General features: G+C 31.1%; 2 protein-coding genes across 2 annotated transcripts in view; one reads left to right on the forward strand and one right to left on the reverse strand.

Moving 5' to 3' along the window:
* LOC108553894 (hemicentin-2) overlaps positions 1-14955 on the reverse strand; it is a 297689-nt gene that overhangs the window by 20672 nt on the left and 262062 nt on the right. The window lies entirely within an intron of this gene.
* The window catches only part of kar (monocarboxylate transporter 10-like protein kar), a 33068-nt gene that overhangs the window by 1094 nt on the left and 17019 nt on the right, over positions 1-14955 (forward strand). The window contains exon 2 of the mRNA XM_017908997.1: positions 11133-11597. Coding sequence (XP_017764486.1) covers positions 11174-11597 — 424 coding nt within the window. The 5' untranslated portion in view covers positions 11133-11173. The remainder of the gene's footprint in view (positions 1-11132; positions 11598-14955) is intronic.

Here is a 14955-nt window from a genome sequence, read left to right on the forward strand (position 1 = left end):
CCATTTTGTAATATTTTTCAATATGTTTTTATTATACTTTGCAATGCTTTTTCGTAATATTTCGCGATATTTTTAAATTCCTTTTTCTGAAATATTCTACAGTGCTTTATTATAATAATTCCTTGTATATCGTAACTCCATTTTGTAATATTTTTCAATATGTTTTTATTATACTTTGCAATGCTTTTTCGTAATATTTCGCGATATTTTTAAATTCCTTTTTCTGAAATTTTCTACAATGCTTTATTATAATAATTCCATGTATATCGTAACTCCATCTTGTAATATTTTTCAATATGTTTTTATCATGCTTTGCAATCTTTTTTCGTAATATTTCGCGATATTTTTAAATTCCTTTTCTTGAAATTTTGTACAGTGCTTTATTATAATAATTTCTTGTATATCGTAACTCCTTGTAATATTTTTCAATATCTTTTTATCATACTTTGCAATGCTTTTTTGTAATATTTTACAATAACTTTTCGATATATTTTTATAATTTTATACAATGCTTTGTTATAATACTTTGTGACACCTTTTTCTAATATTCTTCAGTATTTTTTCTATTATACTGTTCCATTCTTTTTCGTAATATTTTATAATATCTTTGTGCAATATTTTCTTGCTTCTTTTGTGTTCTTTTTCGCCCATGGAAGTCGCATGTGTCACGTTGATAATGTTAGGCTCGTAGTAGCTTCCCACGTGTAGTGTTACTGGCAATGTGCTTTTTATTATGGTAATTTAGGTTTAATGTTTTCAACGGAACACTTCTGGCGATGGTTACGATCTATGTTTTTACTTTGTCTATTTTCGAAGTGGAGTAATTATTTTGGAAAATTGACGGATACGTGTGTCTGTTTGTTTGTTAGACAGTGTTATCTCTTCTCTTATACGTTTGTTACAGCTATCGGGGAAAATTCGATGATAAATTCGATGACTCAAATGCTTGATAAATATTTCGTGTTGATCGAGTGCCATTCGATGTTTGTAACGCGTTCGTTTACGACGAACTTTTTGGTCAATTAAGTGGACCTCGTCAGCTGACTAATGGAGACTCCCGGTCACTCTGAGTTGTACAGCTTTCTTTAATTGGCTGTCCTACGTATATACGTGGTCTGAAGAGTAATTAATTTTCATTCGCAAGTAAAGTACATCTAAATTCTTCACTTTCTTGGACAATTTTATTGGAATTTACAGTGATAGTAAATTAGTAATAGTATAAATAAAGGAAAAAAATAGTAATAGTTATTATTATTTACAGTAATAATAATAACAGAACAATAGAATAATCCTAGAATTAGAATAGTATATTAGTATAGAATTAATCCTAATCTGGATAATACGTATATTTTGACAGTCATTTTACGAAATTTCATAGGAGTTTATGAAGACAAATTTATATTAATTTCCTTTATTTTATTTTTATTTAATTTTTATTTTACTGAAAATTATTACGTTTGTTTAAAAACTTCTTTCAAATTAAGGTTTGGATATTGCAATTTTCCTGTATTGTTTGATGTATGGAGAATAATTTTTCCTGCGAAACTGCGCATTTAGTAAGGATCTATTTTCTGTCTAGATAAAATTTATCATATCCAGTGTGCAATATACGAGGAGGTTAATCGGTGATTAATCGACATAGGAGTCCAAGTATGATATATTTTACGCCATTGATTCACTCAATTCGAATGCAGATTAGTGTCAAGGTCAAAAGAAGCGGATTTGATGATTTTGAGCAAGAAGCATGTGTACATATATTATATTTCGAAATATTCTTTGTCAACTATCCATTTTCGTAAGTCTTACGAAGCTTTCCATTTTACAATTATCGTTAATATCTTTGGTAAAAAATAAAACATTTTTATTTAAATTTTTTACAACATTCACAAGATGACATTTAAAAAGAATTATGAATTCAAAAATTACAATAGATTATCTAAAATACTCGTGAAAAAATTCTTCTCATACATTTTCTAGTTTAATTATTATCTATTTACCTCAAAACAAAATATAAATAATTATGAAATATAATTTCCTCTCTTTTAATTTATTTTTAATTCATTTCAAATTTTTCTATGAAGAACACAAATATTAAAATACACTTTAAATAAACTTTCATATATGGAATTGTGCAAGATTCACGAGATAAACGTTTTGTTTTTGCGTTTAATAATTTTGAAAATCAAATTTAGAAACCACAGTAAATTTTTTCTAGATTTTCCACTATCACGTCGCGGATTTTTCTTCGCAACGACGAAAACAATTTGTCCTTTGTTTTATAACAAACACACGTTCTACGACATGTTTATACGTTCGTTAAAATTTCACGCGAGAGTTTCTTGGCTAAAGATTTACTTATTTTCCAAGTTGCAGTCAACGCGAGAGTAATCTTCCCGAATTTACTAATCCCTGGCAACAAAGTGCGCTGGTAGCATGAACGAGGAACGTGGTTGGTTCTTCGGGCTGCATTATGCCGCGTCGGAAATTCGTAATTATGATTTATACACCGAGAAAGCTGAGCTCGCCATCTTCGAAGAACTTGGCAGGTTCCCTCGTTTCTTTGTATAGGATCGCTACTTTTCCCTTCCGAGCAACAACTCCATTGTATTATCATTGCTTCGAAGCTTCTCTTCAACTAGAGCCGACCGTTTGATTTTAATTGGTTCGTGCTGTTTGACCCTTCTCTCGCTTTGTTAACGCAAGTGATTTTAATGTTATCCTTTGTCAGTCTAAATTCGGTGATTAATTAACGTTTAGGGAATAGTAGGCTTCGAATCAATCTTTATTCAGCGCGTGACTCATGATCCTCGAGTATTGATCTTGGTCAGTGAGGCTGGTAGTAGTGGTTATTCTAATTGCAGATGTATGGATATTTAACAAACAAATTACTTTTTATTAATAAAGTCTGTTTTGCTAAGAATGACTTGTATATTAACGCTTTGCACTCGACGACTTTTTGGCTAGAGAAGAGTAGAAAATCAAAGGTTCTCTACTAAAAAACTGACCATACTTTTTTGAGCAGCAGATAAAGAATTGTATAATAATAGAATTGTAGAATTATTTGACTTCGATACTTCGCACACTGTTACGTTACATTAAATTTGATATATTAATTAATATCGATCTTCCAAATTTTATGAAATGGTGACTGAAGATCATCTCTCGAGTGCAAAGGGTTAACCAGTACCATGGTATGTCATTTATATATTTATCACAGTGTAAATGTTTCATGGTGTATGTTGATACTTAGAATTGAACAAATTTCAAACGGTGATAATTTTTAAATTAATAGTATTTTTCTTTTTGTAATATAGCCTGAAGGCCAGGAGAGATGCGATTATACTTTAAAAAATATAGAAAATTAGTTTCAGTATATGCTTCATTTAACTCGTTCAAAGATACCATAGAAATAAAGAAAGATTGTTTCATCTACGCGAAGCATTCTATACATATACATATAAAATATACACAAATTGGATATAAATATGTAGAAAAGAATATGTCAATGAACAACATAACAATTATAACAGTTATAGATTTTTTATAGTTAATCTGTTAATCTAGTAAATCTCAAAGTCTCTTCTGTGCATTTTAACAATCTATCCGAGCTGTAAGAGGTCTAGGTCTATAGAGACACTTTGTTCCATTACAATACATTCCTAAAAAGAAAAAGCAGATTCGCATTAATTTGCAGGAAATAAATATTTCACGTATTAATTTCTAATAGTCTCATAATGAACAATATAATAACTATAACGACTATAGATCTTTTATAGTTAATCTGTTAATCTAGTAAATCTCAAAGTCTCTTCTGTGCATTTTAACAATCTATCCGAGCTGTAAGAAGTCGAGATCTATAAAGATACTTCGTTCCACTACAATACGTTGCTATAATAATACAAGCAGATTCGCATTAATTTATAGGAAATCAATATTTCGCCTATTAATTTCTCATAGTCTCATACTCTGATATCGATTTAAAAAATTTCGAAACCTTTTCCAGGGCTAAATAATCCACCAAACGTAGGAGAGGTCTAGATCTATGAAGGGTACTCGCAACTACGACACATTTCTAGCAATGTCCAGCCAAGAAGTATTACATATTCGTGACCTCCATCCTCGCAGTGACACGTGAAAAATATCGTAAGAAAATTTTCCGCTAGTCTTCCCATCGAAGCTTGCGACACCATAGCTTCCCATCTCATTTTAAACACGAGCACGAAGCCCGTCTGCTTCCTACGTTTAGAGTTAAACAGACGCTCGCAGCCGCGTCAGGTTTGATCATTATAAATTAGAATACAAATACAAGCAACTCCCGACTCTTTAATGTTCCTAGAAAGTGCTTTGACACTTCGTTACTACGACTGCATGCGTCTCGCCATCGGGCTCAGCCTCTGTACGAAATCTGCAACGTTTTCAACGCGGTGCCCCATGGCCGCTGGCAGTTTTTATTTCTCTATCAATCGGGGATTGCTACTTTGTCGCGCGAGTCTATATTGTATAAGAAAGACGCACATCAAGATAAATCGTATTCACACGGACTGGAGTGATCATGTTCTATTAACCCTTGACGTAACGCGGAATTGAAACGGAATTGCTACTTTCTACCTGCCCCTCGTCGTAGGTCGCATCTTCTCGCTAATCCATTTTTCAGTTCCTTCATTACACATTTTCACACGGTACTCCCGTCTTCACCGCATCTTCCTTATATTTTTAGCCATTTTTCCATATTTTTGATCGTATTTCTATGCAAAATTATTGATACATGTTGCGAATGAGAGTACAGTCTTTAAAAAACGATTTGATCGTCTTGAATATATCTTTATTAATTTCTGGGTATTTATAACAGTATTTTTGTGAAATATCGTAGAGAAATACTCTGAATGTATATATAGTCATTGAACGATTTAAATCGTCTCTTTAATATGTTTTTATTAATTTTTAGGTATTTCTAGTTATATTTTTTTGCAATATTGGGAATGGAGATTGCGAATGAATATATTCTAACAGTATTTGTGTGAGATATTATAGATAAATATTCTGAATGAATATATAGTCATTGAACAACTTAAATCATCCCTATAATATGTTTTTATTAATTTTTAGGTATTTCTAGTTATATTTTTCTCGCAATATTGGCAATGAATATTGCGAAGGAATATATTATAACAGTATTTTTGTGAGATATCGTAGATAAATATTCTGAATGAATATATAGTCATTGAACGATTTAAATCGTCTCTTTAATACGTTTTTATTAATTTTTAGGTATTTCTAGTTATATTTGTTTGCAATATTGGGGATGAAAATTGCGAATGAAATAAATTCTTGGGGCAGTGTAAATTGTTAATATTATCATTCTCTTGTTTTCTGTGCAATATTTTTTTTTTATTAGCTGAATATATATAACAGTGATATGAATGAATATATTATAATACTATTTTTGTAAAATATCGTAGATAAATATCCTCAATGAATATATAGTCATCGAACGATTTAAATCGTCTCTTTAATACGTTTTTATTAATTTTTAGGTATTTCTAGTTATATTTTTTTGCAATATAGGGGATGAAGATTGCGAATGAATATATTATGACAGTATTTTTGTGAGATATCGTAGATAAATATCCCAATGAATATATAGTCATTGAACGATTTAAATCGTCTCTTTAATACGTTTTTATTAATTTTTAGTTATTTCTAGTTATATCTTCTTGCGATATCGGAGATGAAGATTGCGAATGAAATAAATTCTTGGGGCAGTGTAAATTGTTAATATTATCATTCTCTTGTTTTCTGTGCGATATCTTTCTTTGTATTAGCTAGTTACGAGCGTATTTTTCCCGTAGAGAATTGCATTAATATCTCACGGTAATTTTACTGAAACGCGCTGCTCGCGAATAGGATAAAAATTCAATATCCGACCTTGTATTTATATTACTCGTTTTTATTACATTTTTAAAAATGTTTATCATCGCGAAGGGCGAAACTGGTATAGTGAGAGCGAGTGTTTGGCCAGGTACGAGCAGGATTTTCGGGCTTCGCAAATATTGCCCGAATAAATACAGGCTAAATAATTTTTACCTGTTTATTCCGTACTGTAAAAGTGTTAGATATATTCTTATATGTTCTGTGTTCTAATAAATTGGAACGATTATGAGGAACATAATCGATGATAAACACTCCTTTATTAAGTACAATATGTAATTATTTAACAGGGCTATCATGGTGTTATAAAGCAAATGCGTTTCATCAAACCGAATTAGCGATACTCAAACGTGGTTAGCGTGTAGTAGATGAAATTTCATAGTGGTCAGCTTAGGTTTCTCGACACCGAATAGTATATCGAATATCCTCTAATTTTTTTTAGAAATTTTAATTACATTTCTGCTTTTCATTTTCTTATTATATTAATATTAATCAATATTAATTACCTCTTTGAGATTTTACATTTTTTGACATCAAGATTTATGATATTTGAGGGCAGAAGAATATCATAGTGATTCGTGTAAAGTGTTTATAAGATCAAAAATTCAGGAATATTCTTCAATTTTGTTTAGAAATTTTTATTTTAATTATCTTGGGTAATTATTCTAGCTAATTAATTACATTTTCGATTTTTGTCGTTGTAAAAGAATTTGATTTAATTTTTCTCATAGTGCTTTTTATTCATCATGGCGGAATTTATCAATGGAGTAAAAATATATTTCACGATTTGGTCTATCGATACCTACGTCACTGGTTTCGTTGTATCGACTCTTATCGTTGTGTCGAATGCACGTATGCATACGTGCAAGCTTGATGCACATTTATCAACACGTGATAAGCCGTGCAAATTGTTTAACACTCCGTGTACGCCATTTTACTGTATAATTGCAGTCGTTTCTTCTTTGCTTCCTGCATTGCTCCATTCTTCCATTTTGATGACGCTTTCTTGAACGAATTCAATGCAAATGCTATAAATAACTATAAATAACTACGACAAACAGAGAAACAAATATCAGAATAATATTTCAACATTGGAATAATAAATGATTTCACGTGAATTTCGCATAAATGTTTTTCAAAGAATTCTTTGGGATATTAACACTAGAATTACTGATCTTTAATGGGTACCTAACTATAACGTGCATAAATTATAGTAATTTCAGCGATACGATGAATATGAGTAAATATATTGATTACAGTTCTTTCTTAACCTTTTGCACTCGATGACTTTTTGGCTAGAGAAGAGTAGACAATCAAAGATTCTCTACTAAAAAACTGACGATACTTTTTTGAGCAGTAAATAAAGAATTGTATAATAATAGAGTTGTAGAATTATTTGACTTCGATACTTCGCACACTGTTACATTACGTTAAATTTGATATATTAATTAATATCGATTTTCCAAATTTTATAAAATGGTGACTGAAGCTCACCTCTCGAGTGCAAAGGGTTAATACGAGTTGATACCAATTTTATTCTTAAAGTAGGTGTATGTGTTCGGTGATTGCAAGAAGGAAAATTCTGGGACCAGTTATTTTTATTGGGTTGGTAGTTCCAGTCTTAAATAAAAATTTCATACAATTTCTTCCAAATTTTTCGTTTAATATATGATATGAATTTTTATAATGAATTTTCCCATATTTTCTTTTATTTAATTTTTTAAAAATGTTCTCTCATTGTTTCATTTCTTGGTCTCTTTTTCTTGTTTTTATTTTTATATTTAACCCATTGAGGTAGATTTAGTATTAAAATCAATAGCTAACAAAAATTCAGTCGTATTGATATTCTTTCAGCGTTATTGAAGTTGAATGCGATTGTGGACTTGAATATAAATCAAGCTTATCTGTCTCGCTTTGCATAAGTTAGATTCACTTATTCATTACTGGGGTGTCCGCGTCACGTATTTTTATCAAATAAACAGCGTGTTGCATGTAATACTTCAACAACGGATGTCGAAGTCACTCCTCGATCATCCTGCATTCGATCTTGCATTAAAATCATTTTCTTATTGAGCGGATCAACGTTTTAATTTTATTTTATATTTTAATCGTTTTCAGTTCGAGAATTCTTTTATTTTTTATCCTTTCTATCCATGAGTAACTCTAACACGCACTTTAGCGATGAGATATTTTTGAAAAATAAAATTTTGAATTCAAGAAAGACGAAATTAGAGATATTTACTCGCATTTTTGCTTCGTCGATGAGAATGAAATTAAATAATAAATTGCAGATTATCAATGCTTTCGCAATGGCGCCAGTAGAGTGTAAAAGGTTAACCTTCGCTGTTAAATCGATTAGATTCTTTTTAATTAAAATATTCCCAGTCGCTTTATGATTCTTGAAATTATTTACGTGCTTGATATTTTAAAACAGATTTTACGACTCTTTATTTTTTCCGATTTGATATTGTATCGATTAGAAAGTAATCAGTAACGGATATGGCTCGTTTGTTTTTCAATTTTTATCGTCAGATTTTATAAATTTGATAAATTTTTAATAATTCTCTATATATGGATTATTATCGATCAAGAAAACGCAGATCAAATATTTTTTCGAAAACTGTATTCTCTCTAATATTTATAAAAATTTGTTATCAACACGCGATAACAACTCTCGTCGGAGTTATCCATTTACAATTCTTCTTCTTGTTTTAACGAATTTTTACCTTATTTTAAATTATTTACTTTTACGAAAAATTTAGCTTAATCGATTTTTAAAATTAGATAAATCAAAGAATTATCAGCTGTACACGAGTTAAGATCTTCCTGACAAACGAAAAAATTAAATTTATTTCGGAACTGAGGAGATATTCGCGCCTGATTACGAGTTTGTATACTTTAAATTAAAAGTCACTCTAGTTACCTAAGTAATTTCATTTTGCAGTTATGCGAGAGCCGAATAGTTGCGGGAAGATTTAAGATTAAATATCTCGTTTTGCATGTGCCAACACGTGCTTTTGACGTGACTCCTCGTAGCGAGACGATAATTCAGGGCAACAAGAGTACTTTTGTAATGAATTACAGTATTGTCAAGATATACAGGAATTTCCGCAGAAAGTAATATTTCATAGTCACTCCTTTCGTACGTAAATTGATTTATCACTGCATAAAATAAGAAAGTACTTTTTATCTACCTTACATGTTAAACGTGTTATACTATTATATTACGAACGAGACATCCTAATTCCTTCGTCAGCGCATTGTCTGATATCATTTACAAGAATTTATCATACACGACGTCTCGTACACGTCTCGTGGTTTAAAAATATTTTATAACAAAATTGTCTACTGGGATTTAAAAATAAATTTGTATAATAATTAACGAAAATTATAAGCGAAGTTTAAAAGAAGTTGAAAATATACACATTGTTTGTAATATAATCAATTTGTCAGTATATATTTCTTTTTTCTTCTTTTCTGTTTTTCTTCATCAGGAAAAGATCATGAAATCAGAAATCAGTATGTTCAATCCAAAAAGAAGAACTTACACTCGTCACTTCCATACTGAAAAATAGTTTCCACGTATTATCAAATTAACCTTTCGATTATTATAGAATACTTAACTATATACTATGGAAAACTTAAAAAGCAGAACAATGTTTTGCAAATTTTTCTGAAACCTTTATTCCTTGAGATACATAAATTAATATTAAAAAAAGAATTTATACAAGGCAAACTTATCTATCGTTACACGAATTCTCATTCGATGAATGATGCACAAAAATCTACAAATCATTACACTCTGTTCCTTAACTTCTGTGAATAATATTAATAAATCACATAGACCTCTACAGACCACGTTGTAAACTGCATAGCGTGGATAGAAATGGAGATCTTGTAGATCATTCGATACAGGAAAAATATGTCGTACATAGAAATTAGACAGAAATTTATTTCTTTATAACAAATTTAATTCATCAAACAATTTTCCACGATATTAATTTGTTTAAGAGATAGAAAATTAATATCAGAATTAATTAATATTTCTTTTTATCTGACATTCGAGTAAATAAAAATTTTGTTCTAACAATTATAGTGAGTCACAAAGAATTAATTAATTTTGAAGTGTTCGTTACTCTAATGTGGTTGTGAAACACTGATTTCAGGGATGGAAATATAGTTCTTACAATTGGGGCTGATAAACCTACTTTTTTTACATCTTGCAGATCATTCTATACAGGAAAAATATATTGTACATAGAAATTATACAGAAATTTATATCTTTATGACAAATTTAATTAATCAAACAATTTTTCACGATATTAATAGTTTGCACTCGGCGGTTTCTTCGTTGACGAAAATTAGTAATTCGAAGACTTTCTGCCATAAAGTCTAGGATATTTTTAAAACGGTAAATAAGAAATGGAATTATTTTACCTCGACATTCCATGCATCGTTGAGTAATTTGAGATTTGATATATTAATTAACATCAATCATTAGAATGTGATTAAATGGCGACTGAGAGGCGCCTCTCGAGTGCAAAGGGTTAATTTATTTAAGAAATAGAAAATTATGGATAGAAATGGACACCAATATCTTCTACATTTTTTAACACTTAACGCATTAGTATATTTAGTTAAAAATATTTAAATAATGAAAACAACTCGTAATAAACTATTTTAAATAAAAAATTCATTGACACTTTCTACAAAATTCTTCTCTCTCTTTCTCTCTCTCTCTCTCTCTCTTATTAACCGTTACATACCCATGTTTCCTCTTCGACGATTCTCACATAACTGTTTTATTGTAGCAAATTCTTCTAAACATTTTTCAAACATCATTCATACCAGACTGCACTCGCACATACTATATTTATATCATTCCAAATGAGTTTCGCTTATTCTACCTCATTCGCACATATAAAACCAACACTCACACACACAGTAGCTAAATCTTAGCTAAAATTCGTTCTCCACCCTTTCACGCGAGGCAATCCCAAGAATCCCATCGATGTGCCATCACGTCGTTTCCCTCTCTTTTCTAATCCATTATCGAACCATTTCTTAATAATCTCACCTTCGTTCCATCCATCTCTAAGAGGACCGAGGACGTCGTGGATTAACGTGGATCTCTTCAGAGATATAGAGAATCCGTCCACGTTGAGAGCCTCTGACCTTTTTCGTTCCTTTGATTTTTTCCACAGATCAGGACGTTCAGCGGTGGAACCACTCGAGAAGCTGAACAATGACGATCACGGAGAACACGGAGTCGAAGAGGAATTCCGCGGACGTTCGCAACGTGGTCGACGAGGCTGTCGATCGACGTCCTCTGAACGGGGACACTCAGGAGTCCCAACGACCGGAGGAGACGTCGAATTCGAGTACCGAGGGTAACCCGAGGAAGAACTCGTCGGTGAAGATCGACGTGTCGATCGTGAAATCGAAGAGGACCGATAAGGACGAGGAAGACGTCACGAGGAAGGACCCGGATGCTGATCGTAACGTGGTTGTTCCGCCGGATGGGGGACTGCGGGCGTGGATGATCCTGATAGGCAGTTTCGTCATCAATGGTATACTCTTCAGCGTCATAAACACGTACTCGTTGATCTACCTGGAGTTGCAGAAGAGGCTCTTGGAGTCTGGAGAAACGGCCGCGTCTTCGAAAGCTGGTGAGTTTCTATGTTCGATTGCTATGTGATAGAGTGGCGGGTATAAGATAGTTTAGTTGTATTATAGTTGCTGGATTGCGTGTAAGATGACGTTGTAATTTTCTCCCGGGATTCGAAGTATAGTAGCTCACGAAAGTATTCGAAAGTATCTCTATATTTCAACAGAATTTTCTAATACAAAAATTCTGATTTTAATAAATTACAAGTTCGCGTGCACGTGAAGTGTAACTAGTTATGCACGCAGTAATTATTTTCTTGGCGGAAAATGAGTTTCAGGGGGTAAAATCAAGATTTGAGAATATTTTTGATTTTTAAACGGGATCTTGCGCGGAGAAATTTTTATTATGGAGTGACAGGGTAGCAAAAGTTAAAGATTTTTTATACGGAAAGTTGTTTTTCATCTCGTATAGTTATATTTTAAAAAACAGAGATCGGCTTGTAAGTTTGAGTAACGATTTCACGAATGTGAAGTAATATATGCGAATAAAAGAAATTGCACTATGAGTAACTCATTATGCTATACGTACACTAGTTATTAAAATTGGAATTTTTGAGTTAGAGTGTTCTCTTAAAATTTGTATAGCATTCGAATACTTTTGTGAATCACTGTAGGTAGAATGATCAAATATTTGTGTTTTTGAGAGGAGTGTGAGTAGCGAGCAGAGTGCTGTGATAATTTTAATTAGGAGAGTTGTAATATGTTCGAATATTTATGTTTGTAGGGGAATACGTGGAGTGAAACGAGTGATATGAGAATTTTGGAGTGCAATTGTTACACTATACCTAACTTAGGATTGCAATTGCTAGAGTATACCTAACTTAAGATTGCAATTATTAGAATATACTTAACTTAGGATTGCTATTGTTAGACTATACTTAACTTAGGATTGCAATTGCTAGACTATATCTAACTTAGGATTGCAATTCTTAGACTATAGGTAACTTAGGATTGCAATTGTTAGACTATACTTAATTTAGGATTGCAGTTGCTAGACTATACCTAACTTAGAATTGCAATTGTTAGAGTATATCTAACCTAGAATTACAATTATTAGACTATATCTAACTTAGGATTACAATTGCTAGAGTATACTTAATTTAGGATTGCAATTATTAGACTATACTTAACTTAGGATTGCTATTGTTAGACTATACTTAACTTAGGATTGCAATTGCTACACTATATCTAACTTAGGATTGCAATTATTAGACTATATCTAACTTAGGATTACAATTTGCTAGAGTATACCTAATTTAGGATTGCAATTCTTAGACTATACTTAACTTAGGATTGCTATTGTTAGACTATACTTAACTTAGGATTGCAATTGCTAGACTATATCTAACTTAGGATTGCAATTCTTAGACTATATGTAACTTAGGATTGCAATTGTTGGACTATACTTAATTTAGGATTGCAATTGCTGGACTATACCTAACTTAGGATTGCAATTGCTAGAGTATATATAACTTAGGATTGCAATTCTTAAACTATAGGTAACTTAGGATTGCAATTGTTAGACTATACTTAATTTAGGATTGCAATTGCTAGGCTATACCTAACTTAGAATTGCAATTGATAGAGTATATCTGACTTAGAATTGCAATTATTAGACTATAGGTAACTTAGGATTGCAATTGTTAGACTATACTTAATTTAGGATTGCAATTGCTAGGCTATACCTAACTTAGAATTGCAATTGATAGAGTATATCTGACTTAGAATTGCAATTATTAGACTATAGGTAACTTAGGATTGCAATTGTTAGACTATACTTAATTTAGGATTGCAATTGCTAGGCTATACCTAACTTAGAATTGCAATTGATAGAGTATATCTGACTTAGAATTGCAATTATTAGACTATACCTAACTTAGAATTGCAATTGATAGAGTATATCTGACTTAGAATTGCAATTATTAGACTATACCTAACTTAAGATTGCAATTGTTAGGCCATATCTAATTTAGAATTGCAATTGCTAGACTACACCTAACTTAGGATTACAATTACTAGACTATACCTAACTTAGAATTGCAATTGTTAGACTATACTTAAATTAGGATTGCAATTGATTATTCTAACATATCATTTCTCAGCAAAGATTCGAATTAAGTATAGAATGTTATATACCATGTTCGAATACTCATATTTATTGGAAGACTATTTTGAGTGATATATAAATTTTGTTCAGTCGTACCCTCTTTTGACTACAACTAAATTATTACGTTATAAGCGACTTATTCTGCTAATATATAATTTCTAATTAAACATTCCGGTTATTAAAGGTGGTATATAGACTGGAACAAGTGATATGAGACTCTGTTAAATAGTATAATTTATTGTTCTATTATGTCACATTTCGTTAAAGATTCGAACCTGATAAAATGTTCGAATATTTATGTTAGTGGGAGGAATATGTGTACTGTAGACGAGGAAGAGATAAAGCTATGCGCAGCTGCTACTTACTATTTGTTTGAACATCGATATATGTTGAAAAAAGAATAAATACCAGTTGCGTAACTAAGGACATTCACTCGACGAATGTTCCCTGACTCAGCCTTTGCCTTACTGATAAGACATTCGATAAAAGACGTACATTGTCGTTCGTAAGTTCGGGCAAGAGTTTAGTTGGCACTGATAGTGCGTTTGCTTGACCGTTTCTATTAAAGTTATGAGTAGAATGAGGTTTAAGACCCGTTTAACTGCTTGTGTTTTAAATCTAGAGCGAAAGTTGAGACATTTAAAGTAAAAGATTCATATTTTGAATAATAAAATAAAAAAGGAAACCTGATTTCAGTTTTACTTGTATCGTAATTATTAATTATATAGAATCATTAGAATTATTAATTATATGAAATTCTAATTTTTCTTCATTTCTTATAGAATAAAATATCTTTTAAGTATCTTGCAAAAATTGATAGTTGTATTTATATCAAAATTATAATTAAAATATAATACAATCTTTTTTATTTATAATTACTGATTGTGTACCTAATATAGGATTTCGAGTATTCTTACGTCTTTCATAAAATGAGTTTCTTGAAATGTATTTTATAAAACATTGATAATTATATCAATTGCTGGAGAGCTACATTAAATTATACTTATATTAAAATTCTAATTAAAATGCAGGAAAATTGAATTGCGTTGTAGCTTATGATATAGCTTTTGATATTCCTCAATGTATGTCTTTATCTTCGAATGTCTGGAGGATTTCTGTGCAATTATACGCGAATTGTACCCAGTAAGAATACTATAGAAATATTCTACTCGCTACGTTAAGTAATTCACGAACGAGACGAAATTCTACCTAATAGGCTCATTGTCGGACTTACAAAGGATTATGCTATCACA

The sequence above is a fragment of the Eufriesea mexicana genome, unplaced genomic scaffold (assembly GCF_001483705.2).
Source record: "Eufriesea mexicana isolate 0111107269 unplaced genomic scaffold, ASM148370v2 scaffold32, whole genome shotgun sequence".
Classification (NCBI taxonomy): domain Eukaryota; kingdom Metazoa; phylum Arthropoda; class Insecta; order Hymenoptera; family Apidae; genus Eufriesea; species Eufriesea mexicana.